General features: G+C 52.5%; 3 protein-coding genes across 10 annotated transcripts in view; 2 read left to right on the top strand and 1 right to left on the bottom strand.

Annotated features, from left to right (window-relative positions):
* The window catches only part of LMAN2 (lectin, mannose binding 2), a 35,359-nt gene extending 21,354 nt beyond the window's left edge, over positions 1-14,005 (top strand). Inside the window, exon 8 of the mRNA XM_016954336.4 lies at positions 12,362-14,005. Within this exon, the coding sequence (XP_016809825.2) occupies positions 12,362-12,381 (20 nt within the window). The 3' untranslated portion in view covers positions 12,382-14,005. The remainder of the gene's footprint in view (positions 1-12,361) is intronic.
* A 3,294-nt stretch (positions 14,006-17,299) lies between these two features.
* MXD3 (MAX dimerization protein 3) lies at positions 17,300-22,960 on the top strand. Of its 8 annotated transcripts, none has more exons than XM_063810895.1 (7): positions 17,300-17,433; positions 18,307-18,403; positions 18,680-18,785; positions 19,471-19,500; positions 19,628-19,742; positions 22,201-22,384; positions 22,462-22,960. In XM_063810895.1, the coding sequence occupies exons 2-7, from the start codon at positions 18,334-18,336 to the stop codon at positions 22,575-22,577; spliced, it is 621 nt and encodes a 206-aa protein (XP_063666965.1). In that variant the 5' UTR covers positions 17,300-17,433; positions 18,307-18,333; the 3' UTR covers positions 22,578-22,960. The 8 variants fall into 8 exon arrangements, with proteins under 8 accessions (XP_063666965.1, XP_063666964.1, XP_016809827.1 ...); XM_063810894.1 differs by lacking the exon at positions 17,300-17,433 and adding an exon at positions 17,841-18,043; XM_063810893.1 differs by lacking the exon at positions 17,300-17,433 and adding an exon at positions 17,930-18,043 and having other exon boundaries at positions 18,274-18,403.
* Positions 22,961-23,215: 255 nt separating this feature from the next.
* Positions 23,216-26,364, bottom strand: PRELID1 (PRELI domain containing 1). The gene is given in 5 exon segments (NM_001251903.3): positions 23,216-23,743; positions 23,989-24,067; positions 24,181-24,294; positions 25,311-25,536; positions 26,083-26,364. Coding segments are annotated over 5 exon segments (660 nt in total). The 5' UTR covers positions 26,175-26,364; the 3' UTR covers positions 23,216-23,594.
* Positions 26,365-26,378: the final 14 nt, after the last annotated feature.

Here is a 26,378-nt window from a genome sequence, read left to right as displayed (position 1 = left end):
GCCCAGAGACGAGCTCTCCACAGCTGCTACAATCACGTCATCGGCACCACGCTCACCAGGCTTCACCTTTAATTTTTGGCTCTAACTTGGTCTTCACCGAATTCCTGAATTACTAGGCAAATTAGTGTCCCATACTAGATGGTTCTCAGCCTTGGCTGTGTATTGGAGTTCCCTGGAGAACTGAGAAGAGCCTGCCTTGTTCTCCAGTTCTGGCCAAGTATGTCAGGTGGAGCTGGGGCAAGGGTGGTTTCAGAAGCCCCTGCAGTGGTTTTAACAGGTACCCAAGCTTGAGCACAAGACGGAGTTAGGTCCCGTGCTGTGGCAGCAGGTGTTCAAGTGATCATGCCGGTCTCTACTTGGCTGTCACGGTGGGCACCCCTTTCCATTGGAACATAGCCTCGTTGTACCTAAGAAAAGTTGATTGTTTCAAAATTCATACCTAGAGGTGCTTCCCTAGGACGATCGATGTGTATTCTGACATCCACATTTCACACACGCAGGACCGTGATGCCATAATCTATGTTTTTGCCATGTGTGTTTAAAAATTTGAGGTATTTCATCATACAAAAGTTAAACGTGAATGTGTGGCTATGGACCTGCCGTGCTACATGAGAAATATCACGGACGCACTTGGATCCCTCTGTCTCCTCCCTGCCAAAGGTGATTGCTGCAGGATCTGACTTTTTGTGTCTGTCTGAAAATTTTTACCACAGGGATATGTATCTCTACATACATTGTATTGTTTTGAATTTCTGAAGACTGTAAGTGGTACATGGACATTCCTCAACTTTTGCAATTCAGCATTGTTGGTGAGTCTTTGGATTACATGTGGCTCAAGATGGTGTTTCTCGCTGTGAGGTATGAACAGACTCCAGTTTCTCCATTCTGCTGCTGATTGGAGGTGGTTTAGGGCTTTTGCTCTGCTACATGATACTGCTCTAAGCACTCCTGGATGTGTCTTATTTATTTATTTATTTATTTATTTATTTATTTATTTATTTTTGAGACAGAGTCTTAAACTCTGTTGCCCAGGCTGGAGAGCAGTGGCACAGTCTTGGCTCACTGCAACCTCTGCTTCCTGGGTTCAAGCAATTCTCCTGCCTCAGCCTCCCGAGTAGCTGGGACTACAGGTGTGCACCACCATGCCTGGCTAATTTTTGTATTTTTAGTAGAGAAAGGGTTTCATCATGTTGGCCAGGCTGGTCTCGAACTCCTGACCTCAAGTGATCCACCCGTCTCAGCTTCCCAAACTGCTGGGATTACAGGCGTGAGCCACCGCACCCAGCCCATTTTCAGTTTTACTAGAGGGTGCCTCGCTGCTCTCCAAATCGGGCCGCGACCACAGTGGGGTGGCACCTGCCGAGATCCCCTCTGTCCCTCAGCACCTGAAATAGTCAGAGCTTTCCATTTTTGACAGGTGGATGCAAAAGCTTTCGTTTGTTTCTCTGCTAGCCATGTTGGGATGTGTGTGTGTTTATTGGCATCTGTGTTTCTGTGTGGTGGTTTAGTCCGGTCCCTTTCTTCCGGCCGTGTAGGAGTGCCTGTGCGGGGCTCCTCTGGTGATATGCCCTTGGTGCATACCTTCCAGTGTGCCTGGGGGCTTTTGCTTTTCAATGACGTCATTTGATATACAGCCTATAATTTAGTGTGATTTCATTATCTATTCTAAAGATTTTGTTTTTGCTTAAAAGCTTTAAAATTTTGCTTTTCAAATTTGGCATTTAATCGAAGTGGAGTTAAGCTGGCGTAGGGTGTGATGTAGGGAATCCATTTTTCCCATTGTCTCCAGCCAGTTCCAGCACCATTTACCGACCCCTGGGTCCTTCTGCACCCTCTGAGGCCCACACTCAGGTGGCCACGCCACATCCGCTCCTAACCCTGCCCCTCAGCTTCCTCCGCTCTGGGGCTGGAAGGCTATATACTTGGCTGAGCTCCCGGCTCCTTCCAGCTAGGGCGGCCGTGTGCCCACTGCGGCTGGTCAGATGCCCGAGCCTGCCGACGAGGGCCTCCGGTTCCTCTGGGTTTCCCCAGGTGAGGAGATCTAACAGCAGCGTGTGGCCGGGCCCGCTCCCGTCTTCCTGTCCGGAATGTGGAAGGGACCCCTGGCATGCAGAAACCCCCGTGTGACCACGAGGGCTGAGTGGAGCACCTGGAGCCTGGTGGAGGGAGAGTCCTTGGCGTGGCTGCGGTGCTGCCCAGCCCGGACTGCCAGCTGCTGGGGTTTTATGTTAAAAAAAAAAATGCCTATTTGTTCAAACTACTGTGAGTCATGTTTTCTGTTCTTTTGTGGCTAAAAGCAGCCCTGCCTTTATCCCCTCCGTGTGGTGAGTTTTCCGACATGTATAGGTCTGCTCCAGACTGCCGCTGATGGTCACAGTCCATTCTGTGCCACACACGGCATTAGGCACTGGGGATACAACAGAGGACAAAAGGGACAAAGATCTCTGTCCCCATGGAGCTCATAGTCTAGTGGAGAGATCGGGTGAAATAAGTATGTTACATAGTGCTTACGTTGGTTTCCTAGGGCTGCCGTAAAGGACCACAAACTGAGGGGCTTGAACGACAGAAAGTGATTGGCTCTCAGTTCTAGAGGCCGGAAGTCTCAAGTCAGGGTGTTGGCAGAGCTGCGCTGTCTCTGATGGCTGTAGAGGAGAGCCCTTTCCTTCCTGTTCCCGGCTTCTGGCCGTTCTCAGCAGACGTGGGAGTTCCTTGGCTCGTAGACACACCACTCCAGTCTCCGATTCCATCATAACGTGGCCATCTTCAGATCATCTTTCCTCTGTATGTCTCCATAGCTCCAGTTTTTTCTTTTCTTACTTTTTTTTTTTTTTAATAGAAATGGGGTCTTGCCATGCTGCCCAGGTTGATCTTGGAACTCCTGGGCTCAAGCGATCTACCCGCCTTGGCCTCCTAAAGTGCTGGGATTACAGGCATGAGTTACTGCGCCCGGCCCAAATTTTCTGTTTTTTGTTTTGTTTTTTTGTTTTTCAAGACGGAGTCTTGCTCTGTCACCTGGGCTGGAGTGCAGTGACCTGATCTTAGCTCACTGCAACCTCCACCTCCTGGGTTCAAGCAATTCTTCTGCCTCAGCCTCCCGAGTAGCTGGGATTACAGGCATGCACCACCAGGATCGGCTAATTTTTTGTATTTTTAGTTGAGACGGGGTTTCTCCATGTTGGTCAGGCTGGTCTCGAACTCCCAACCTCAGGTGATCTGCCTGCCTCGGCCTCCCAAAGTGCTGGGATTACAGGCACAAGCTACCACGCCTGGCCTAAGTTTTTAAACTTCTGTAGAAACAGGGTCTCACTGTGTTGCCCAGGTTCAAGCAATCCTCCTGAAGTACAGGGATTACAGGCATGAGTGGCTGTGTCCAGCCTTTTTCTTTCTTTCTTTCTTTCTTTTTTTTTTTTTTTTCGAGACAGAGTCTTGCTCTGTCGCCCAGGCTGGAGTGCAGAGGTTGCACTGCAACCTCTGCCTCCTGTGTTCAAGTGATTCTCCTGCCTCAGCCTCCCAAGTAGCTGGGACTACAGGTGCGTGCCACCACACCCGGCTAATTTTTGTATTTTTAGTAGAGACGGGGTTTCACCATGTTGGCCAGGATGGTCTCAAACCCCTGATCTCGTGATGCACTCACCTCGGCCTCCCAAAGTGGTGCAATTACCGGCGTGAGCAACTGCACCTGGCCTCTTTTCTTATTTTAAATTAACTTTTTCCACGTGTTCTGATCCAGGCTCCTTTTCCAAATTAAAAGTGTATATTTAAACATTCCATCTTAGACAGTGTGATAGTCATGAGGTCATAGAAGTAGTTAAGAGGAAAGTTAATCTATAATGAAGATCAAGTTGAAGAGGAAAAGCATCTTTTCTGGAGCCCTAGTCTTTTGCAACATTTTACAAAACAATGTAGGTAAAGAAAAGGCTAATCTATAATCAGAGGAACAAAGGTTACAGCTGCCTAGGTTACAGCTGCCTACCACATGACTCAGCCTCCATAATCACATTCCTTTAAGGCTCAAAGTAATTTAAAGTTCCAACAAAATTGATTCTGAATTACTTATTTTTGTAGACCCTTTCAAATGCACCCGCAGGCAGCAGATTGCTGGGCACACAGCCATCTGGGGAGTGGACCTCCACCGTCGCTGGGCCCACTGGCATTGGGGACAGCATTTACATGGGAGAGAAATCAGCCACTGTGTATGCATTGTTGCAGGTTTTCTTTTGCTCACAGCCAAATCTAATCCTAACTCATACAAGTGGGAAGCTGTGATCAGAGGGAGAATCTAGTCTGTAGAAGCATTAAATGGTTAAGTTAGCAAATTGAGGAGAAACATCACAGGTTATTTATTTATTTAGAGACAGGGTCTGGCTCTGTCACCCAGGCTGGTGTGTAGTGGTGCCGTCTTGACTCACTGCAACCTCTGGCTCCTGGGTTCAAGTGATCCTTCCACCTCAGCCTCCTGAATAGCTGGGAATAGCTGGGACTACAGGTGCACACCACCATGCCCAGCTAGTTTTTGACGGTATTTTTGGTATTTTGTTTTGTTTTGTTTTTTGAGATGGAGTCTTACTCTGTTGCCTAGTCTCGAGTGCAGTGGTGCAATCTCACCTCACTGCAATCTCAGCCTCCTGAGAAGCTGGGATTACAGTCATATGCCACCATGCCTGGCTAATTTTTGTATTTTTAGTAGAGACAGGGTTTCACCATGTTGCCCAGGCTGGTCGTGAACTCCTGAGCTCAAGCAATCCTCCCGCCTCGGCCTCCCAAATTGCAAGGATTATAGGTGTGAGCCATTGCATCTGGCCAACAAATCAGTCAACATAGGAGGAGCGGATCTTGTGGAGAGAGAAGGCGTTAGGAGGGAACTAGGCAAACCCTGGATTGACTTGTGTGAAGTCAGGTAGTGAAGATGACCAATAGGTAATAAACTGGTGACTCTGGGCCACGTGCCATGCAATGGCACATCCTCATCATCACAGCTGATCTTGGGCACCACTACTTGGTAGAAATCTCCAGAAATCTGGAATCCTGGACCTGGATTCTCTTAGTATGCTGTAGGGGTTATTATATGTAGCCTGTCCTCACCATCATCCTGAAGGGGTAGAACAAGAAATTAACAGAATTTACTTGGAATTTTGGTTCCAAATGGCTGTTAATTAAAAAAAAAAAAAGTGCAATCTCCTGCTTTCCTGGTCTCTTAACTCTCCGATTCTTATATCCCATGTCTTTTGCACTTTCTGATTTTGAGGTATATCTCCTTTAGAAACTCTCCTATAGATGGTTTCGAGGTGGCCGTGGTTTGTCTGCCCCCTCCAAAACTCATGTTGAAACTTCATCTCCAGTGTGGCAGTACTGAGAGGGGAGGCTTTAAGAGGTGACTGGATCATGAGGGCTTTGCCCTCAAGAGATTAATCCACTCATGGATTAATGACTTCAGGGGTTAGTCGCTTAATGGGTTATCATGGGAGGAGAACCAGTGGCTTCATGAGAAGAGGAAGAGAGACCTGAACTAGCATGTGAGCACGCTCAGCTCCCACCCTGTGATGCCCTGTACCAGCTCCAGACTCTGCAGAGTCCCCACCAGCAAGACTTGTCACCACATGCAGCCCCTCGACCTTGGACTTCCCAGCCTCCAGAATTGCGAGATATTCCTTTTCTTTATAAATAACTCAGTTTCAGGTATTCAGAAAACAGACTAAGAGGCTGGGTGTGGTGGCTCATGTCTGTAATCCTAGCACTTGGGGAGGCTGAAGTGGGAGGATTGCTTGATCTCAGGAGTTCAAGACCAGCCTGGGCAACATTGTGATACCCTGTCTCTACAAAAAAAAAGAAATTAGCTGGGTGTGGTGGTGCAACTCGGGAGGCCGAGGCACAAGGATTGCTTGAGCCTGGGAGGTTGAGGCTGCAGTGAGCTACGATCATGCTACTGCACTCTCGCCTGGAAATTTTTTTTTCTTTATTTTTTGAGACAGAGTCTCGCTCTGTCGCCCAGGCTGGAGCGCAGTGGTGCAATCTTGGCTCACTGCAAGCTCCACCTCCCGGGTTCAAGCAGTTCTCCTGCCTCAGCCTCCTGTGTAGCTGGGATTACAGGTGCACGCCACCACGCCCGGCTAATTTTTTTTTGTATTTTTAGTAGAGACGGGGTTTCACCATGTTGGTCAGGCTGGCCTCGAACTCCCGACCTTGTGATCTGCCCGCCTTGGCCTCCCAGAGTGTTGGGATTACAGGAGTGAACCACCGTGCCTGGCCTTTTTTTTCTTTTTGAGATGGAGCCTCCCTCTGTCACCCAGGTTGGAGTGCAGTGGCACGATCTTGGCTCACTGGCAACCTCCACCTCCGGGGTTCAAGCGATTCTCCTGCCTCAGCCTCCTGAGTAGCTGAGACTATAGGCATGTGCCACCACACCCAGCTAATTTTTTGTATTTATAGTAGAGATGGGGTTTCACCATGTTGGCCAGGATGGTTTCAAACTCCTGACCTCAAATGATCCGCCCGCCTCAGCCTCCCATAGTGCTGAGATTACAGATGTGAGCCACCATACCCTGCTGAGGATCTTTGCATCAGTGTTCATTAAGGAATATTGGCCCATAGGTTTCTTTTCTTGTAGTGCCTTCGTCTAGCTTTGGTACTGGGGTAATGCTGGCCTCACAGAATGAGGAAGTTTTCCCTTCTCTTCAAGCTTTTGGAAAAGTTTGAGGATTCGTATTCTTCAAATGTTTGGTATAATTTTACCAGTGAAGGTGTCAGGTCCAGGGATTTTCTTTGTCAAGAGATATTTGATTACTGATTCAGTCTCCATAATAATCATAGGGTCTATTCAGAATTTCTGTTTCTTTGTGATATCATCTTGGTAGGTTTTATGTTCCTAGCAATTTGTCCATGTCATGTAGGTTATCCAATTTGTTGGGATACAGTTATTCGTAGTACCCTCTTATAATCCTTTTTATTTGCGTAGAATGGGTAGTAATGTTCCTACTTTCATTTCTGATTTTAGTAATTTGAGTCTTCTTGTCTTTTCCTAGTCCATCTAGCCAAAGGTTTGTCAATTTTGTTGATCTTTTCAAATAACCAACTTTTGGTTTCATTAGTTTTCTCTGTTGTTTCTCTGTTCTCTATTTCACTGATCTCTGCTTTAATCTGTATTATTTCCTTTTTTTCTGCTATCTTTGTGTTTAGTTAGTTCTTTTTCTAGTTCCTTAAGTTTTTAAGTTAGGTTGTTAATTTGAGATCTTGGCTTTTTTCCCCCTCTTACCATTATTCCCAAGAAATACAAAAATAAACACAATCATACAGAGAATGAAGCACTGTAAAAGTAAAGCATTGAAGAGTAAATATGAAATATATTGCACAAGAGGGTTGAGATCAAAATACCAGAAATATAAATTATATCAATAAATGTAAATGAACTCATGTAACAAAACATTTTATCAGGCCAGGCGCCAGTTGCTCACACCTATAATCCCAGCACTTTGGGAGGCTGAGGTGGGTGGATCACCTGAGGTCAGGAGTTCGAGACCAGCCTGGCCAACATGGTGAAACCCCCTCTCTACTAAAAATACAAAAATTAGCCGGGCGTGGTGGTGCGCGCCTGTAATCCCAGCTACCCGGGAGGCTGAGGCAGGAGAATCACTTGAACCCGGGAGGCAGAGGTTGCAGTGAGCCGAGATCGTGCCACTGCACTCCAGCCTGGGCGACAGAGCGAGACTCCGTCTCAAAAAAAAAAAAAAAAAAAAATATATATATATATATATATATATACACACACACACACACACACACATATATATAAAAAACTGTATAATTATATGTAATTAATATAACAACAAAAATTACAGACAATTTTATATAAGTTCTCTGTATATGAGATATATATTATGTGTGTATATGACTGAGGAAGCCAAGCTCATAGGCCTGTGGAGTGAAGTGTTTCCTCAGAGACCAGGCATGCTGTTGGAAACATGAGGGAAGAATAAGCAGTTAGAACCACCTGGAGACACGGATATGAAACTTTTTAGTTGACATAAAGGACTCAGTATAGGGGTTGATAACAAAATGGATTCACCAAATTAGTTGAAGATCAACTAATTTGAAGATCAGATCAAAGATCAGAGGACCTTGGGAGGAAACACAGAAATGGAGATTTATAAAGAGATTTATAAAGAGGAGATTTTTAAAGAGAATGGGCCCGGCGTGGTGGCTCATGCCTGTAATCCCAGTACTTTGGGAGGCCAAGGCAGGCGGATCACGAAGTTGAGATCGAGACCATCTTGGCCAACATGTTGAAACCCCGTCTCTACTAAAAATACAAAAAAAATTAGCTGGGTGTGGTGGCGTGCGCCTGTAGTCCCAGCTACTTGGGAGGCTGAGGCAGGAGAATGGCTTGAACCTGGGAGGCAGAGGTTGCAGTGAGCCGAGATCGTGCCACTGCACTCTAGCCTGGTGACAGAGCGAGACTCTGTCTAAAAAAAAATAAAAATTAAAAAAATACAAAATTAGACGGGCATGGTGGTGCATGCTTGTAGTCCCAGCTACTCGGGAGGCTGAGGCAGGAGAATCACTTGAACCTGGGAGGCGGAGGTTGCAGTGAGCTGAGATCGTGCCACTGCACTCCAGCCTGGGCAACAGAGTAAGGCTCTGTCTCAAAAAAAAAAAAAAAAAAAAAAAAGAAAAGAAAAAAAGAAATATGGAGAATATAAATGGAAATCAGCAACCAAAAGATAACTGAAAAAGTCCTTTGTATCTGGAAACTAAAAACATACTACCAAATAACATCCGGACTTAAGAATAAATCATAATGAAAGCCCCACACTAAAAGAGGAAAGCTTCAGGACCTGGCTAAAGGAGGAGAGGTTTGTGGCTGGAACAAGAACATTTGCAGGGTGCCCGGATCCCTTGAAGAGGACACCCTGACACTGACCGTGGGAACAGCCTGCGCTACACGTGCAGGCGTTCAGGTGGAGTACTCTTCCCGTACTCCAGAGAACAGGCTGAAACTTTTGACTCAGCAAAGGCCAGAAGGAAAAGGGGAAGTGGTTTATCAAGTGCCTGCTGGAGCATATAACATCCCAGACACTGGGCACTTGCATACAAGTGACCGACATGGTTGGCCCCACCGCTTGCCAGTGCTGCCTGGTCAGTGGGTTAGACTCATCCCATGACGCTAGCAGGGTAGTTGCTCTTGTTGTCTTTGGAAGGACCTTTTCTTTCCTTTTCTTTTTTGAGATGGAGTCTTGCTCTTGTTGCCTAGGCTTTAGTGCAATGGCACAGTCTGGGCTCATTGCAACCTCCGCCTCCTGGGTTCAAGCGATTCTCCTGCCTCAGCCTCCCGAGTAGCTGGGATTACAGGCATGTGCCACCACACCTGGCTAATTTTGTATTTTTAGTAGAGACGAGGTTTCTCCATGTTACTCAGGCTGGTATCAAACTCCCGACCTTAGGTGATCCACCTGCTTTGGCCTCCCAGAGTGCTGGGATTACACGCGTGAGCCACCATGCCCGGCCATGGAAGGACTTTTTCAAGAAACCGATGTGGCCAGTTTTCCGTATACCTCCAGGTGCTCTGTTCTGGCGCCTGGGTGCTCCACCAGCACGGAGAAACACAAGTGCCCTGTGGCCTGAGTCCCAGGCACTGAACACTCTAGCCTGGGCAGCAGCTCCGGGAGGACTCAGCTTCCCGAGCACCGCCCTCAGGTTGGGAATCCACAGCAGCACCGACAACACACCACACAGTGCACCAGCCATCAAGGGGGCGCACAAATGACCAGGGCTGCCTTCCAGGCAATGGCCACTGCCTGGTGGATCCAGTTAGTAAGCCGAGAGCAGTTTGAGGACATACCATCTCCATCTGGCATCAAACCACCCTGCTCACTGCGCCAGTTGTTGTAAGGACACCCTGGATTTGTTGTCCTTAGATATGATGTAACAGACACAGAAGTGACTGCCATGGTGGGAAGAAGCTTATACTCACAGTTCCCTAGAAACAGGCGGCACCGCACACTAACACGGGCCACACGGGGAAGCACCAGTGTTGGTCAGGGGCAGAGGGAGGGAGGGGAACTGTGGGGCAGGAGCCTTTATTGTGGTTTGCTTAGGAAGGAACCTGAGAGGCAGAGTGAGCAGGTCTAGGATTGCCTAGCTTGAATAATTTCAGTGGGTTTGGGGTAGGATGTCCCTAGTTGTCCAGTCTCTGGGGGATAGTGGTGCAGCGTGTAAGAGCCCAGTAAAGGAGGTGGTTGGAAGGTATGGGCTCTGGATTGGTTAGTATGAATATGAAAGGCACGGCACGCTTGCAGGTGAGTGAGTGATTTACTATCTCTAGGAATTGGATGAGAGGATGGAGTATGATGAACCTTTGATTCCTGGAGGGCCATGAGTTCACCGTGGTATGGAAATGCAGCTGTGCTGTGATCAGTTAGTGGAGGCAAAAATTAATAATGAATTTTAGAAATGATGGATGCAACTCCCAAGGAGTTAGTTCACTGGACGTATAAGGAAATGCAAAGTAACTAGAAACAAGCTAAATATACCATCCTATTGTTCTCTGTAGCAACAATGAAGGCAAAAGATGGTGATAGGGCAGATCTTGAGATTGGGCCAAGCTTGGATTGTGGCTGGTTTGAGCTACAGCTATGCCCAGGGCCACTTTTGAGGGGAAAAATTATGCTGAAACAACAGTGAAGATGGTTAGAATGATTCACAAGAGAGTGGGGAAAACAAAGGGAAGAGTCAAGATACTCATCCCAGCAGGATGGAATCTTTAAAGGGTTCTTAATGAAATGGACTGAATAAAGTAGGCATTGATGGGGTCAAAACAAAGGTCATCTCCAACACCCTTGGAAGTCCTTGGGTGGACAGATGGGAGCTTCTGCTGGTCCCCCACTATTGAAGGGCCCTAAACAAATCTGATTTACTCACCTTAGTTTGGAAGATTTTAAAATGTCAGAGGGAGGCCGGCCTGTAATCCCAGCACTTTGGGAGGCTGAGGTGGGTGGATCACCTGAGGTCAGGAGTTCGAGACCAGGCTGACCAACATGGTGAAACCCCATCTCTACCGAAAATACAAAAAAAATGGTCGGGCGTGGTGACACGCCTGTAATCCCAGCACTTTGGGAGGCTGAGGCGGGCGGATCACGAGGTCAGGAGATCGAGATCATCCTGGCTAACACGGTGAAACCCTGTCTCTACTAAAAATACAAAAAGCCTGGTGTGGTGGCGGGTGCCTGTAGTCCCAGTTACTTGGGAGGCTGAGGCAGGAGAACCGCTTGAACCCAGGAGGCGGAGGTTGCAGTGAGCTGAGATCACGCCATTGCACTCCAGCCTGGGCAACAAGAGCAAAACTCTGTCTAAAAAGCAAACTAACAAACAAACAAACAGACAAACTAGCCAGGCATGGTGGCGGGTGCCTGTAATCCCAGCTACTCAGGAGGCTGAGGCAGGAGAATCGCTTGAACCCGGGAGGCAGAGGTTGCAGTAAGCTGAGATTGCGCCATTGCACTCCAGCCTGGGCGACAGAGTGAGACTCCGTCTCCAGGGAAAAAAAAAAAAAGGCCAGAGGGAAAGATGACAAGGAGAAAGCTGATAGGTAGTCACCTGGGGCAATTGTGCCACAATCTAATCAAGATAATGACTGACACCCACTGCAGACCCAAGGCCATGTGGACATGAGCCGGTGAAATGGTCAGGGGCTGCAGGAGAGACTTTACTGGGACACCTTTTTGTGGAACCCATGCTCTGTGATTCCAAAATCTATTTGTGAAGTCCCAATGGGAGCGAGAGTTCGACTGGGAGAATATGGGAATGTGATACCTGATGGAATGGAAACGGTGAGGGTTGAGCAGGCTTTATGCAAAGCGACTGCAGCTCCTTTACCTGAATGTACTATGGGGGTGGATATTGGGTCTGGCTGAGGCGTTTCTCTTACCTAGCATGCTAAAGCGGAAGGCATGTGAATCTCCCCACCTGCCAATATTGACTGGATATACTTGATGGAAACCAGTAAGATTGCCCAAGCCTGTGCAAGTTGTTCATTTGTTGTACCGTAGCCCCGCTGAGGAGCAGACTGGACCTGAGGGCAAAAGCCGGAGTGCCACCTAGTGGCAACCACTGGGATTTTGGACCAGGAAATTTCCGTTTGACTAACTTGCTATTGGATTTAATTAAAGTCCAATTGCCCCTATGACTTAAGGACATGAAATAACCTTGAAACCTGAAATACTCATAATTTCTCGGGTGATGTTGGGGAAATACTCTGATAGGAGGGCAGTGCCCAGAAGGGTCCATCATAATTTGGAAATGATTTTTCTGGAAACGTGCTATCTGGGGAATGCAAGAAGGCCGTCCCAAGTGGGTGCCTCTTCCCCCACAGGCAACTTCAGAGCCACCTAAGGAGTTTCACGGGCCACATGGGCAGTGAGTGCCCTATGAACAGCGCTCTATTGACCAACAAGAGCCGCCTGGTTTATGGATGGAAGTTTCAAGGTGACAGGACAGCTTCCTATCTGGAAGACCATCAAAGAAGGTAAAAACAAATCAACTCAGCAGGTTGAATTGACTGGTGTTTGTGCTACATCTCACGGGCAGTGGCCAACCTGCCCGCACAGTCAGCAGAAGGGCAATGGAAAACTGGCCTATTAGTGGGATGCCTGTATAGGGCATGGGCCTGTGGACATCATTATGGGAGTCGGAGGGGTACATTAAAGTAGGACGTTTGATGCTCATCAGAAGAACCCCATTCCAGGATCAGGGGGTGATTGGATTCAGTCAGTGGATATTCCGGTGTGCTCACTTAAGGAGGCCTCATGATATGAGGGACATACGGGGTTGCCACAGTGCAGGGATGGACTGAGTCTAGACATGTTCCCCTTGCACCCTCTGAGGCACAAAACACCAGTAACTGTTCTGTCTGTCAACGAGAGGCTTGATAGGCAAGTCAGACTGAAGCCTGTAGCCCCAGGAAGTGTAAGTCGTGGCAGGAACAGTCACTCTGCACACTGGGCTCAGCTTCCCTGTGGTAGATGCAAATGCTCACAGCACAGTAAAAGGACTGGAACTCAGCTGGGCGCAGTGGCTCACGCCTGTAATCCCAGCATTTTAGGAGGCCGAGGTGGGCAGATCACCTGAGGTCAGGAGTTCGAGACCAGCCTGGCCAACATGGTGAAACCCTGTCTCTACTAAAAATATAAAAATTAGCTGGGCATGGTGGCAGGTGCCTGTAATCTCAGCTACTTGGGAGGCTGAGGCAAGGGAATCGCTTGAACCCAGGAGGTGGAGGTTGCAGCGAGCCGAGATTGCACCATCCATTGCCCTCCAGCCTGGGGGACAAGAGCGAGACTTCATCTCAAAAAAAAAAAAAAAAAAAGGTACCAATTTGGACTCTGCCTGGTCACATTTCTTCAGACCAAGGAACACATTTTACAGCACATAGGGTCCAACAGTGGCGGAGGCATCCTCCCCAGAGTGATGGTTTGATGAAGAATTGGAATAGGCAAGTGAAACATTTGTTGACTAAAATAGGAAAAGCCAGGCAAGGTGGCTCATGCCTGTAATCCTAGCACTTTGGGAGGCCGAGGCAGACGGATTGCTTGAGCTCAAGAGTTTGAGACCAGCCTGGGCAACAATGGCAAAATCCTGTCTCTACAAAAAATACAAAAAATTAGCTGGGCGTGGTGTTGCACACCTGTAATCCTAGCTAGTCAGGAGGCTGAGGCAGGAGGATCACCTGAGCCTGGGAGGTCAAGGCTGTAGTGAGCTGTGTTCATACCACTGCACTCCAGCCTGGGCAACAAAGTAAGACCCTTCATATATTACCAAGTTGGGCAACATACATGAAATTGGGGTAAGAGTAGGGAAGTAGGGGTAGAATAAGACAGGAAAAATATTTGAAGAGATAAGAACTGAAAACTTTTCCAGAAGCTCAAGACACCCCAGGCAAGGCAAACACCAAGAAAACCACACCCAGGCGTGTCACAGCCAACAGTTGAAAACCAAAGGTGAAGAGAAAATATTAAAAGCAGATAGAGGATAACAATACATTATATCCAGTGGAAAAATAAGAATTTCAGCTGACTTAGAAAAAATGCAAATCAGGCCGGGTGCGGTGGCTCACACCTGTGATCCCAACACTTTGGGAGACTGAGGGGGGCAAATCACCTGAGGTCAGGAGTTCAAGACCAGCTTGGCTAACATGGTGAAACCCCGTCTCTACAAAAAATAAAAAAATTAGGCATGGTGGCATGCAGCTGTGGTCCCAGCTACTTGGGAGGCTGAGGCGGGAGGATTGCTTGAGCCCAGCAGGTCAAGGCTGCAATGAGCCCTCACTGTGTCACTGCACTCCAGCTGGGTGACAGCACAAGACCCCACCTCAAAAAAAAAAAAAAAAAAAGGCCATACTACTGAGCCTACAGAGGCCTGTTTGCAGTGTTCCTCCCCGGATAGCAGGGGCTGCCAGGCACTTCTGAGACCTGTCTAGCCAGGGCTGGCCTCTTGGCTTAGCCCCTGTGACATCAAGCGAGGGACCGGCTGGCACCCAACTCCTGATCATTATGCTGCACTGCCACAACAGCCGGGGTTGGCGGGGGGGGCGTTCCAGAGGTGGCCTCTGTGTGGGGGTCTGCTGACTGCTTCTTCTGACATCCTGTGGGCATGGAGACACAGGCCCACTAGCCCTTCCTTACCCCTTGCCTATGGCTTGGCCAAGCCCCTGTTCGGCATTGGTTTGCTCTGCCGCTGAGGTCGTAGTCTGCAGGAAGAGGCTGACCCTGAGAGACGCAGGGCCCACTGCTACTTGGGAGGATGCGCTGAAGGAGGGAGGCCTGGGAACCTCCTGGAGCAAGTGACATTGAGCAGAGATGGCAGAGGCAGGGAGGTGGGCAAGGCCATGGCATGTCCCCTGCCACAGCAGGAGGAGGGGCACGGCCCAGCTCAAACTTTGTCCTGAAGGCCATGGGAGCGTGGGCCTTCAGCGGGGGCATGAGGCCTTCAGTGGGGGCGTGACCTGGTTAGCTCTGTGACTGGGGAGTGCTGCTCTCTGGGAGAGGGGAGGCTGCAGGCAGCCCAGGGAGGAGGCTGGGCAGGGGTCCAGGGTCGGAGCCAGGCTCCCGACTCCCCCGATGACTCTTCCTTGCAGGGGAGAAGGGGAAAGGATCTGGGGAACGCAGGGCCATCTCCTCCTGCACCGTGTCCATGGAGTGGAGGAGGACGGTGAGCCCAGGACTGGCTCCCCTCTTCAAGGGTCCTAACTGGGACAAAGGCCTGGGGCGGGGGGTCTCCCTTCTTCCCTTCCACTCAGGGCACAGATGCAGACTCTGCCCTTGGAGCCCAGAGGACCATAGACCCGGGTAGAGTCTGCACTGCAAGTACAGGCAGCAGAACCCCAGTTACAGTGGGCTGGTGGAGGCAGGAGGTCACAGGGCGAAGCGCAGGACCCTGCGGAGTCCAGGGCAGAGGATCTGGGCTGGTCACTGCTGGGGGGGCACTGCAGCTCCTCTGTCCAGTCCTGTGCCTAGAGGCCACTAGCTCTAGCATTTTCTCACAGGGGCCCAGGGGACATCCAAGGGCTCGGGGCAGGATCCCTGCTGGTCCAGGCTGGATCCCCCCATGCCCCGTCCCATCCTGTTCCTGGGGAGGTATTGTTCCTGTCTGGCCTGGCCGGTGGCCTTGACCCCAGCCCACATGCTGTCCCTGGCTCAAAACCGCTCTGCAGCTCCTAGGATGAAGTCCAAACTCCTTGACATGAGCCCTCCAGCCCCTCTGCAGCCCCAGCCTGACTCCCACCACCTCCTGGCCATGTCTTCAGCTCACATATGCTTCCTTCTTTCCCTTTGCTGAAAATTCTCCTCCTTCAGAACCTCCCCACCCCTATCCCACCCAGACTGGAGGCCAGGCCACCTAGGGCCCAGACATCTGAGTAGGTTCGTGTCTGCACTGCATGGTGCTGACTTTAGTGAAATAAAATTGGAAATTCATTCACAAGCCTTGCGGCTCCTTCCTTCAGAGATGGCTGATTGCAGGGGGGAGTTTGGGGAAACCCATCAGCATGTTCTGGGCCCTGCAGCCTCTCCAGTGTCAGCCTGCACCAGGCTATTTGCTCTCTGTAAGCCACACCGCCCCTGCCACGCTCCTTTCAGCCCCAGGGCCTTTGCACGTGCTGTTCCTTTGTCTAGAATTCTTTCATCTCTCCTATACTTAGATAACACTTCTTCATCCATTTCCCCAGTAAAGCCTTCTCTGACCTCACCAATTAGGTCAAATGTTCCTTAGAATGTGTTGTGGGGCACGGTCTCTCCCTGTGAGGACCTGTCCAGCTGGACCTCCGCCTTCCTGCGACTGTATTGGTGTCTTTCCCTCTCAAGCCTATGAGCTCTGCAAGGGCAGGGACCCTGTATGATTTTGCCTATCATATGTCCTCCAGCCCCCAGCACAGCGCCTGGTGTCCAGTGAGAGCTCAGCAAATATTTTGTGAGTTAAGGACAGGCGGCTGGGTAGATGGATCGTCTGCCTAGACAGGGCAGTTATTCCGCTGTGAGCAACTCTTAGAGAAACTTCATTTTTTTTCGGCGCCTGGCCGAAACTTCAAGATGTTTCCCGGCCAGGAACGGTGGCTCACACCTGTAATCCCAGCACTTTGGGAGGCTGAGGTGGGTGGATCACCTGAGGTCAGGAGTTCGAGACCAGCCTGGCCAACACGGTGAAACCCCGTCTCTACTAAAAATACAAAAATTAGCTGGGTGTGGTGGTGGGCGCTTGTAGTCTCAGCTACTTGGGAGGCTGAGGCAGGAGAATTGCTTGAACCCGGGAGGCGGAGGTTGCAGTGAGTCGAGATTGAGCCATTGCGCTTCAGCCTGGGCGACAGAGCAAGACTCAAAAAAAAAAAAAAAAAAAAAAAAAGATTTTTCCCAAGGAACTGAGGCCTGACTGACATGTGCCTGTGTTTAACCAGGACTGTCTCTTTACAGAGCATCGATCCCTCCCACCTTCCCTCCCCTCTCTATTTTGGGATTACTGGAGTCACAGACTCAGCCCGTGGCTGGCAGCAATGCTCCACCCTGCTACAGCTGCGTTCATCTTCCTGTCCCCAGATGTGGCCCCACCTGCTGGTGCTGAGGCTAGAAGTCATCACAGCCACTCCTTCGGCCGGCTAGGAGAGTCAGGTGCAAGAAGGGTTTATGGACTCTGAGTAAGGCAAGCAGGGGCTGCCTGGGAGGCAAACGCCGCGGTCTGGTTGCACTGGCCTTTGAGATGGGCGGCTCCTTCATGCCATGGGCACCGCAGAGGCATTGGCTCTGATCCTTCAACGCTGTCGCAGGGCTCCTGAGGCTTAGAGACGGAGGTCACCTCCTGAGTCATACACAGCTGAGGCATCAGTGACAGGAGAGGACCCCAACTCCGTGGATACCAGAGCCCCAGGCTCCGGAAAAGGCCATTTCGCGTGCCTCCAGGGTATGGCCTGCCTGAGGAAGCTGTTACCCCACTGACGTTTTCGTAGCAACAACAGCTTCCTCACAGAAGAGGAGGGGGGCCGAGATATTATTCCCATTCGACACAGTAGGAAGCTGGGGCCCACGGGGGCCTTCGGGGGCAGATGGCAGGCAGGCTTGGGGACAGACCCCGGAGGGCAGGAGCCGGGTCCGTCGCCCCTCCGCCGGCGCCTGCGCATTGAGGCCCAGCTCCCCTCTCAACCCCGCCCCATCGCTTGGGTTTTCAAATTTGAAACCTGCTTCTTTTCCCGCCCGAACGTGTGGATCAGCGGCGGGAGAGGGCGGGGCAGAGCGCCAGCCAATAGGGCATCAGAGGCTCCCCGACCCCGCCCCGAGGATGACAACAGCGATCCTTGAGAAGCCATGTGCGAATGGGCGAGCGGCGGCCGGAGGCCCCGCCCCCGCGGCCCCCACGTGCAGCGGCTGGGCCCGGGGCTTTCAGGGGACCACCAGGCCCCCAGAGCGCCGTGCTATGTTGGGGGCTAGTCACTAGCACGGGGCTGGAAGCTGAGATCAAAGACGCCAATGAGCCGGCGTGGGTGGATGAGTGAGGCGGGCAAGAAGCAGCACCGGTTAGCCTGAGGGTTCGCTCCAGGGCCAGGCCTGGAGCCAGCGCCCTTACCTGCCCCTGGAAAGTCTGAGACCACTCGGGGCGGGGCGGCTGCCGGAGGGTGGGCTGCGGCTCCGTGGCGGGTTCCAGAGGGGCGGAGCCAAGGGCTGGGCGTTCCCGCGGGCGGGGCGTCCCGGGGGCGGGGCGGGCCCCTGTGTTTGTTGCACCGTGTCAGTTACTTTGTAACAAAAGTGCTGCAGCCGCTTGCTCCGGCCGGCACCCTAGGCCGGCCCGCCGCCAGCTGTCGCCGACATGGAACCCGTGGCCAGCAACATCCAGGTCCTGCTGCAGGCGGCCGAGTTCCTGGAGCGCCGTGAGAGAGGTGAGGAAGGACCCTTGGCTGAATTCCGGGCGGCGACCTCGCTGACACGGGCCTGGACTGGACCTGGCTCCCAGCTTGAAGGATGCACCGCCCTAGGACAGTAATCCCGGGGCGCCTCGCCCTCAACTCGAGAGGAGTCCCGGGGAGGTAGAGCAGGGACGGGTGGGGGAAATGGTCCTGGCGCCAAAAGCCTTTCCTTGACCGTGCTGTGCCTGGGGCTCCCGCTGGGACCAGGTCCAGCCCCAGCCTGACGCGGGCGGGGGCTCTCTCTGGCAGAGGCCGAGCATGGTTATGCGTCCCTGTGCCCGCATCGCAGTCCAGGCCCCACCCACAGGAGGAAGAAGCGACCCCCCCAGGCTCCTGGCGCGCAGGACAGCGGGCGGTGAGGAGGCCGGGGGCGGCGGGAGTGGGGGTGGGGGTGGGCGCCGCCCCTGGTCGGGCCCTCCTCTGCCCACTTGTTGCTTGCATCTTTTGGGCCAGGTGTCCTGCTCCAGGAAGCGTTCAGACCCCTCCTGCCATCTCCCCACTCTCCAAACACACTCACACCTTTCTATTCATTCAAGGACTATTTGTTGAGCACCTCTAGATGTGCCGGGAACTGCCAACAGCAGTTGGGGTCCCGCTTCCACTCTCACTCCCGCACCCCACACATCAGGCCACTCACCTCCCCCGCTGGCTTCCTCCTTTTCTCTCCTCTCCCCAGCCCTTTGCATATGCTGTTCCCTCCTATTTGAATGCCTCTCCCTCCACTACCAGCTTGGGAAACATCTATTTCTGCATTTAGCTGTCACCTCTGTCTGGGAAGTCCTTTCTGACCAGCTGGCAGGGGCCCTTGTTAGGACCCCCATACCCACCTAGGCAGGCTTCTGTTAAGCATTTGGCTCCGTGTGTCTTTGACTCCCCTTGCCCTGCCAGGGGACTCTGGTGTCTGAGGCCAGCATGAGGTCTCCACAGGGGACTTGTTTGGGGCAGACATCTGTAGTGGCTCTTGAGCCACTGGGGGCCCTGGGATTGGGGCATGGGCAGTGGCTGATTCCCCTTCACCCCATCCTCTCTGGCATTGGCAGGTCAGTGCACAATGAACTGGAGAAGCGCAGGTGAGTCCCAGTCCTGCCCTGACAGTGCCAGCCCCCAGGGGCCACTGCCCTCTGGCCTTCCCTCCCCTGCCATTCCTGTGGCCAGCAAGGTGGGGCTGGCACTGCCCTCCAGACCTCTTCCCCACAGGAGGGCCCAGTTGAAGCGGTGCCTGGAGCGGCTGAAGCAGCAGATGCCCCTGGGGGCCGACTGTGCCCGATACACCACGCTGAGCCTGCTGCGCCGTGCCAGGATGCACATCCAGGTGAGGCCCCCCGCTGCGCCCGGACTGGCTTGCCCTGGTGTATGGAGGGCTGTGCAATGGAGGGGCTGGTGGGACTGGGGAACGAGACCTGAGGTCAGAGCTCAAGAACTGTGTGACTTAGGACAGCTCTCTGAGCTTTTACTTTCCAGATCCATTAAATGGGAAGAAAAGTAGACAATAACTCAGAGGGTTGTTGAGGCTTAAATGAGTTCACTCTATAAATGTTCACTGTTGCTGTTACAGCTGTTATCACTTAGATCACAGCTGTGAGACCTTGGGCAGGTCACTTAGCCTGTCTGGACTAACCTTCCCTCCTGTTTGAGGGGAGGGGATGGCTGTTGAATTCTGTGATGGGATGTATGTGGGGGTCCTTGGGACTGCAGAGGGTTGGTCCTTGCTCTCCCCCTCTCACCTTCAAGGCCTCCTGTTATGGGCAGTCTATCCTGGTGCCACCTGGGAGGCAGCTCCAGGGACAGGAGGGGAAAGGACTGAGAAGACGCCAGTCACTGGTCCTCCCAGGGCTCCTGCTGCTGCTGGGGCTGAGCTCGGTGCCCCCTGGTGGACAGGAGTGGAGGTGCTGAATAAAGGCCCAGGTGGCCCTGGCCATGTCAGAAGTGGCCTTGGAAACCACAGGACTTTTCCTGCCCTCTAGAGGAATACATGGAGGCACAGCTAGGCTGAGGGCCAACAAGTCGCACAGCTGATGGGCGGCAGATTCAGGACCCATGCCCAGTTCCCTGGCTTGCGTTATCTCCTCCGACAAGTGTTTACTGAGCACTGGTTCTGCTAGGCCCTATTCTAGGCACTGGGGGCTGTGGCACACAAAGACCTATGCGCTGTTAGTAAATAAACCACAGCTGCGGGAACAGCTGCACTGCCCCCCGGCGTCTGTCATTACCATCATTGTGGCTGAGTAACACTCTGGTTGGGTAGTGGCCCAGTTTCTCACACGGAGCTTGCCTGGCCTGGTTCTCGGATGGATGATGTGTGCCCCTCAGGGGCTGGCCGGCCTGTGGGCAGGACCTGGGCAGTGCTCCTTCTCTGGGGCTCCATCACCCCTCTCCTGGCTTAATTCACCGGCCTCCTCCCAGCCTTCCTGTTACCTGTTTTGCCTCCACCAGGCTGTCTTCTACTTTGCTCTAGAATGATCTCTGCAGCACACCTATCTACCCAGGCCCATCTCCTGCTGAAAACCCACCAGTGGCCCCTGACAGGACAAAGCCTCTGCTCCTTCCTTCCTGTGAAACTTAAGGCCCTTCATAACCCAGGACTTGCCAGTAGGCTGCTCTTTTGGCCTCATCTCTCCCTGTGCCCCACAGAAGCTGAATGCTCTGTGCTCTTCCCAGGCTCCCTCTGCTGTGTCTTGACGTTTCTTCCTCCCTGTGTTTGCCTCGGCAGCTCTTATCTTTCTACGCCCAGTCCAAACGCCTCCATGGCCCAATTCTCCCCTTCTTGTTGAATGACCGAATGTAAGCTTCTGCCCACTGAGGGCTCTGCCTGGGAGAGCCCTTGGCCTTCCAGTCCTTGGAACTTCAGGGCTGGCAGAGCTTGGCGGGAGGTAGGGGTATGGGCGGGAGGGTGCTAACGCCTTCACGCTCTCGCTCTTGTAGGGATCGTGACCAGGAGCTACAGACTGGTAGCCTTTGTTTGTTCTCTAGTTTTCTAAAAATTTAAATTAGCTGTCAATCCCTCAAAAGACATTTGACATGAAAAAGCTGACTTTCCAGCTAGCTTCTCGTAAAGAAATGGGGGGCTGGGCGCGGTGGCTCACACCTATAATCTCAGCACTTTAGGAGGCTGAGGCAGGCGGATTACCTGAGGTCAGGAGTTTGAGACCAGCCTGACCAATATGGTGAAACCCCGTCTCCACTAAAAATACAAAAATTAGCTGGGCATGGTGGCGGGCCCCTGTAGTCCCAGCTACTTGTGAGGCCGAGACTAGGGAATTGCTTGAACTTAAGAGGTGGAGGTTGTGGTGAGCCGAGATTGTGCCACTGCACTCCAGCCTGGGCGAAAGAGCGAGACTCTGTTTAAAAAAAAAAAAAAAAAAAAGAAACGGGGAGACCTGGTAACACCGGGCCTGTTTCCCATGACTGACAGCACATGCCTGGCTCCTGAGCCAGAGTGTACACGCAGCAGTGCACCCTGCTCCCAGTTCCCACCCCTGGACGCCACAGCACTCCAGTCCTTTATCCTTGACTAGGCCCCAAATGCCTTTGAGATTGTGGTGCCCCCCCACCCCCAATCTAGGCAGCACCCTGACAGGACGTGTGCATGGCCGGAAAGGGGCTGGCTTTCTGGAGGATGTGGGTGCAACCCTCTGGGGCCTGGATTTAGTCGCCACCTGCCTGGAGTGGGCATTGGCCCTGTGGCCGTGGCCCGGTACTGAGTGGTGTTGGGGTGCAGCCCAAGCCCCCACACCGCTGACCCCAGCCCCTTGCTCCTTTGGGATCCGCAGAAGCTGGAGGATCAGGAGCAGCGGGCCCGACAGCTCAAGGAGAGGCTGCGCAGCAAGCAGCAGAGCCTGCAGCGGCAGCTGGAGCAGCTCCGGGGGCTGGCAGGGGCGGCCGAGCGGGAGCGGCTGCGGGCGGACAGTCTGGACTCCTCAGGCCTCTCCTCTGAGCGCTCAGACTCAGACCAAGGTGAGTGCCCCGAGGCTGAGGGGTTGTGTGGCCCTCGGGGCGAGCCAGGTCTTCTGACCGGACCCCTCCCCGCGCAGAGGAGCTGGAGGTGGATGTGGAGAGCCTGGTGTTTGGGGGTGAGGCCGAGCTGCTGCGGGGCTTCGTCGCCGGCCAGGAGCACAGCTACTCACACGGCGGCGGCGCCTGGCTATGATGTTCCTCACCCAGGGCAGGCCTCTGCCCTCTACTCGTGCCAGGCCCACTTGCCAGGCAGGAGCCCTCCCCAAGCCTTCAGGGCTGCTCGGAGTCACCTGTTGGAATGGACTAAAAGGACCCTTGTGTGGGAACAGGTGCTCCCCAAACACCCTGCTGCTGGCTGCCAGGCAGGCCCTCTGGAAGGGAAGGGGCAGGACTCATCAGGACCTCCCTGGACCCCTGCAGGGCAGGCAGCTTGGGCCTGAGCCCAAGCATTTGGCTCTGCTGCCCCCAAGGGGACAGGAAGCCTCTTGGGCCTCTTCCCTTCCTGGACAAGGCCCCCTGCCTTTGCCTCACGTAAACTGTACAGTATTTTCATTAAAAGCCTCTTTCATAACTTCCCATCCATAGTCTTGCCTAATGAAAATGGGGGAACTCCCAACCACAGACCCACTGGAAGAGGAAATAATATCAGTTCCCATCACTGACACTGTTGGCCGTGCCAGGCAGTGCACTTAATTCTCACAACTCGAGGCTGTTCTGTCTCCACTTCACGGATGGTAGAAATGAGGCTGAGTGACGTGACTCGCCTGAGGTCCAAAAACAATGGAGCCAAGATTCAAACCAGAGCCTTCCGACTCCAGAGCTGGGGCCAACTGAATTCAACAAGTATTTATTGAGTGTCTATTATGTGCTAGATACTGAGACACATCAGAGAACAAAACCAAAAGCCCTGCCCTTGTCGGGCTTACAGCCTAGCACTTACCGCCAGTTAACCTGCAGGCTACCTGGAGCCCCGGGCAAGTCACCGCACCTCTGTGCCTCGGTCCTCAGCTGCCCAATGGGAGAATAAGCAGACCTGGCTCAGACATGAATCATGTGCTTGGTGTACTGCAGATGCCAAACTGCATCCCCACAACCCACCACGTAGACAGCAGACAGGGCTGGAAGTTGATTTTTAATGATAAAGTACAATGAAGGGAGGGCAGAGGGGCTAAGCCTAGCTGTCTGGGGTGCTGTGGTGGTGGTGGACTGGCTACACAAACTGTTGCTGCTGCTGCTGCTTCTTGGTGGCTGCCTTGCTGGCGAGGTCCTTGGCCTTCTCTGTAGCTGCCAGTGCCGTCTCCTTTGCCTTCTCCTTGGCTTCCTTGGCTGTCTCAACAAGTGTTTTGGAAGGGGCCTCGCCTGTCGCGAACGGCAGGTGGCTGCCTTTAGAAGATGCCTGAAAGACCAACCTAATTTCCCTCCCCCATGACACCAATCTCCCCTGGGCCAGGCTCCACTAAAAAGGTGGTATTCACCCTCCTCCCACCCCCAGTACAGACAAGGAGTCCCAGCTCAGAGCAGGACAATGACTAACCCAGACTCCACGCCCACTAGGCTGAATGAGCCTCTCCCTATGAGGAATATCCACATACCCAGAAACTCACCTTGCAGCTTAGCCAAGATATATTCAAAACCCTTCATAGTCTTGGTCACGTTGCTTTTGAACCGGGCAAGACCAAATTCCTGGCATGAGATGAGAATGGGAAGGATACTAAGTTGCCCACTGACCCCAGCCCAGCCCCAACACCGAAAGCACTGGGTCCCAGAGCCCCAGCAGCCCCAACAACACTGCTCACCTGGACAGCTCTGGAGACACCAAATAAGCTAGAGGAGACCCAGGCTTCCCGGCGGATTTCAGTCCAGCCACTGTTGTCAGAGTTCACACAGTAAACACATCGTTCCTCCACCACCTATGCAGAGGCCAACCACAATCGTGGAAGAGTCTTTCATTTTGCCAACTTGCACATAAATCTGACTCCCTGTCACTTTTTATGAGGCAAAGCAATACAATGAAAATCCATTCCTTCCCCTGACTGCACCTCCAAGTGGCACTGACAGAACAAGAAGCCATAAATAAGGTCGTTTTGCTCTCGAAAACCTCTCTTCTGACTCTTAAACTAGAAGGCAAAAGGTCTCTTGAGATCAACAAAGGGCCTTCCAGCCCGTCCTGCTCCTGGATTTTGTTTTGTGCATCTAGACACATGCAGTGTTTTAGCCGCCTTCCACCAGTTGCAGCTCTGGAGCTTCCTGACAGTCCAAATAAAAACATTTGCCCGGCGCGGTGGCTCACGCCTGTAATCTTAGCACTTTGGGGGGCCGAGGCGGGCGGATCACTTGAGGTTAGGAGTTCAAGACCAGCCTGGCCAACATGGTAAAACCTTGTCTGTACTAAAAATACAAAAATTAGCCAGGTGTGGTGGTGTGTGCTTAGAAATCCACCTCTTCAGAAGGCTGAGGCACGAGAATTGCTTAAACCCAGGAGGTGGCAGTGGCAGTGAGGTGAGATCATGTCACTACACTCCAACCTGGGTGAGACTCTTGTCACCAGAAAAAAACAAAAAACAGAAAAAAAAAAAAGAAAAGCGCTGCCTCCGCCACTCAGCATCACTCCTGTGAGTCCAACATATATCTGTGCCATAGATGCCAGATGGGAGCGCTTTGCATTTAGAACTTAGGACAACTCCGTAAGATAGGTACCCCTCCCCCACTGTATGAATGAGTCAAAAGACAGGTCCAGAGAGGATGACCAGCTGAAAAGAAGAAAACCTGAGGTCATACTCTACAGCTGTCAACCCTCAGTAACCCAGACCTGCCTCCGGCCACAAAAGCTGCCTTATGGCTCTCTAGCCACATGTATCTGAGGAGCTCTCTATCTCGGGGGGAGGGGAGAGGGGGAGGTGCAGAATCACCACAGGAGGTGTCTCACCATCAGCCGGGCGTGGTTGATGTTCCAGGTGAAGGTAGTCATGGTCTGATTCTGTGGGTCCACAATAGAGTCCTCCAGGATGTACACCGAGTGAGCAACATTGGCAGGAAATAGTCGCTCGGCCCAGCGTGGCATCCTGTTGGTCTTGGTCAGGAGTCGCCGGGACAGCAGTTTCTGGTCAGGGGTCACCTCCCGGTGTACTATGTCTTCCGTCAAGACATGTTTGCTGCAGGTGTCAGGGTGAAGGTGACCCTCAGAAGCTTGCCCCTAAGAGACTGCCCGAGGGGATTCCCATTTGGAGGCTCCGGGCCTAGAGAGGCCACGCCTTCCTGTAACCTTGCAGGGTGGTATGTGCTATGGTTCAAACCAGAGTTAAGGGCCCATCCCAGGGCAAATTCCAACTCCCGCCATCTGACTGACCTGGATTCCTGCCTTCTAGCAGGAATGGACCTCATGATTTATTGCACCCCAGGAAAGCGCCACGGGCAGAGAAATAGGATTTCCAACTCCAAGATCCCTCCCAACTCCCATACTGCCGCCTCTTCTTGTCTCACCACACTGAGAAAAGAATCTTGCACTAAGGTCTCAAGTAAACCACCGCCCAGGCTCAACCTCCCTTCAGGACCTTGCAGGCCTGGCCTGGCCGCTTCCCCGATAAGGTCTACCTAGGATTCGATATCGAGTCTTCCTGGTCCCAGTACTTGGGGATTACCCATAATTCGATCTCCAGATAGCGAGATGGCGAAGTTTTGCTCTTCCAAATGCCACGTACCTATAGGGATTCGGGTACCGCTGCCAGAAGGCGGCGAACACTTGGTCCCAGGAACTCCGGAGCACGCTCTGGCCCAGGAAATACTTCACCATCGTCCCGGCCGAAGCGGGCTCAGCACCCGCGCAGCATCAGGGGTGCGGAGCCTGGGAGGCACGCGGGGGCCGGGCCGGGCCGGGGCTCGGCGCACACCCGCCGCCAGGCTCGTAGCTCAGTCACCACCGCACCGCGCCCAAGCAGCTGCCGCCGCCGCCGCCATGAGTTGTCCGGCCGCGCGCCACTTCCGGCGCAGGCGCAGC

This window comes from Pan troglodytes, chromosome 4 (genome assembly GCF_028858775.2).
Source record: "Pan troglodytes isolate AG18354 chromosome 4, NHGRI_mPanTro3-v2.0_pri, whole genome shotgun sequence".
NCBI lineage: Eukaryota > Metazoa > Chordata > Mammalia > Primates > Hominidae > Pan > Pan troglodytes.
This window is presented reverse-complemented; position numbering and strand designations above follow the sequence as displayed.

What these genes read in the sequence shown, in the direction of transcription:
- MXD3 (XM_016954337.4), top strand. Translation starts at nt 17,997, where the DNA reads ATGAGCCGGCGTGGGTGGATGAGTGAGGCGGGCAAGAAGCAGCACCG. An exon ending in GCGGGCAAGAAGCAGCACCG is followed by an intron (nt 18,044 to 18,273) that starts GTTAGCCTGAGG and finishes TTGTAACAAAAG; the next exon opens with TGCTGCAGCCGCTTGCTCCG. An exon ending in GCGCTCAGACTCAGACCAAG is followed by an intron (nt 22,385 to 22,461) that starts GTGAGTGCCCCG and finishes CTCCCCGCGCAG; the next exon opens with AGGAGCTGGAGGTGGATGTG.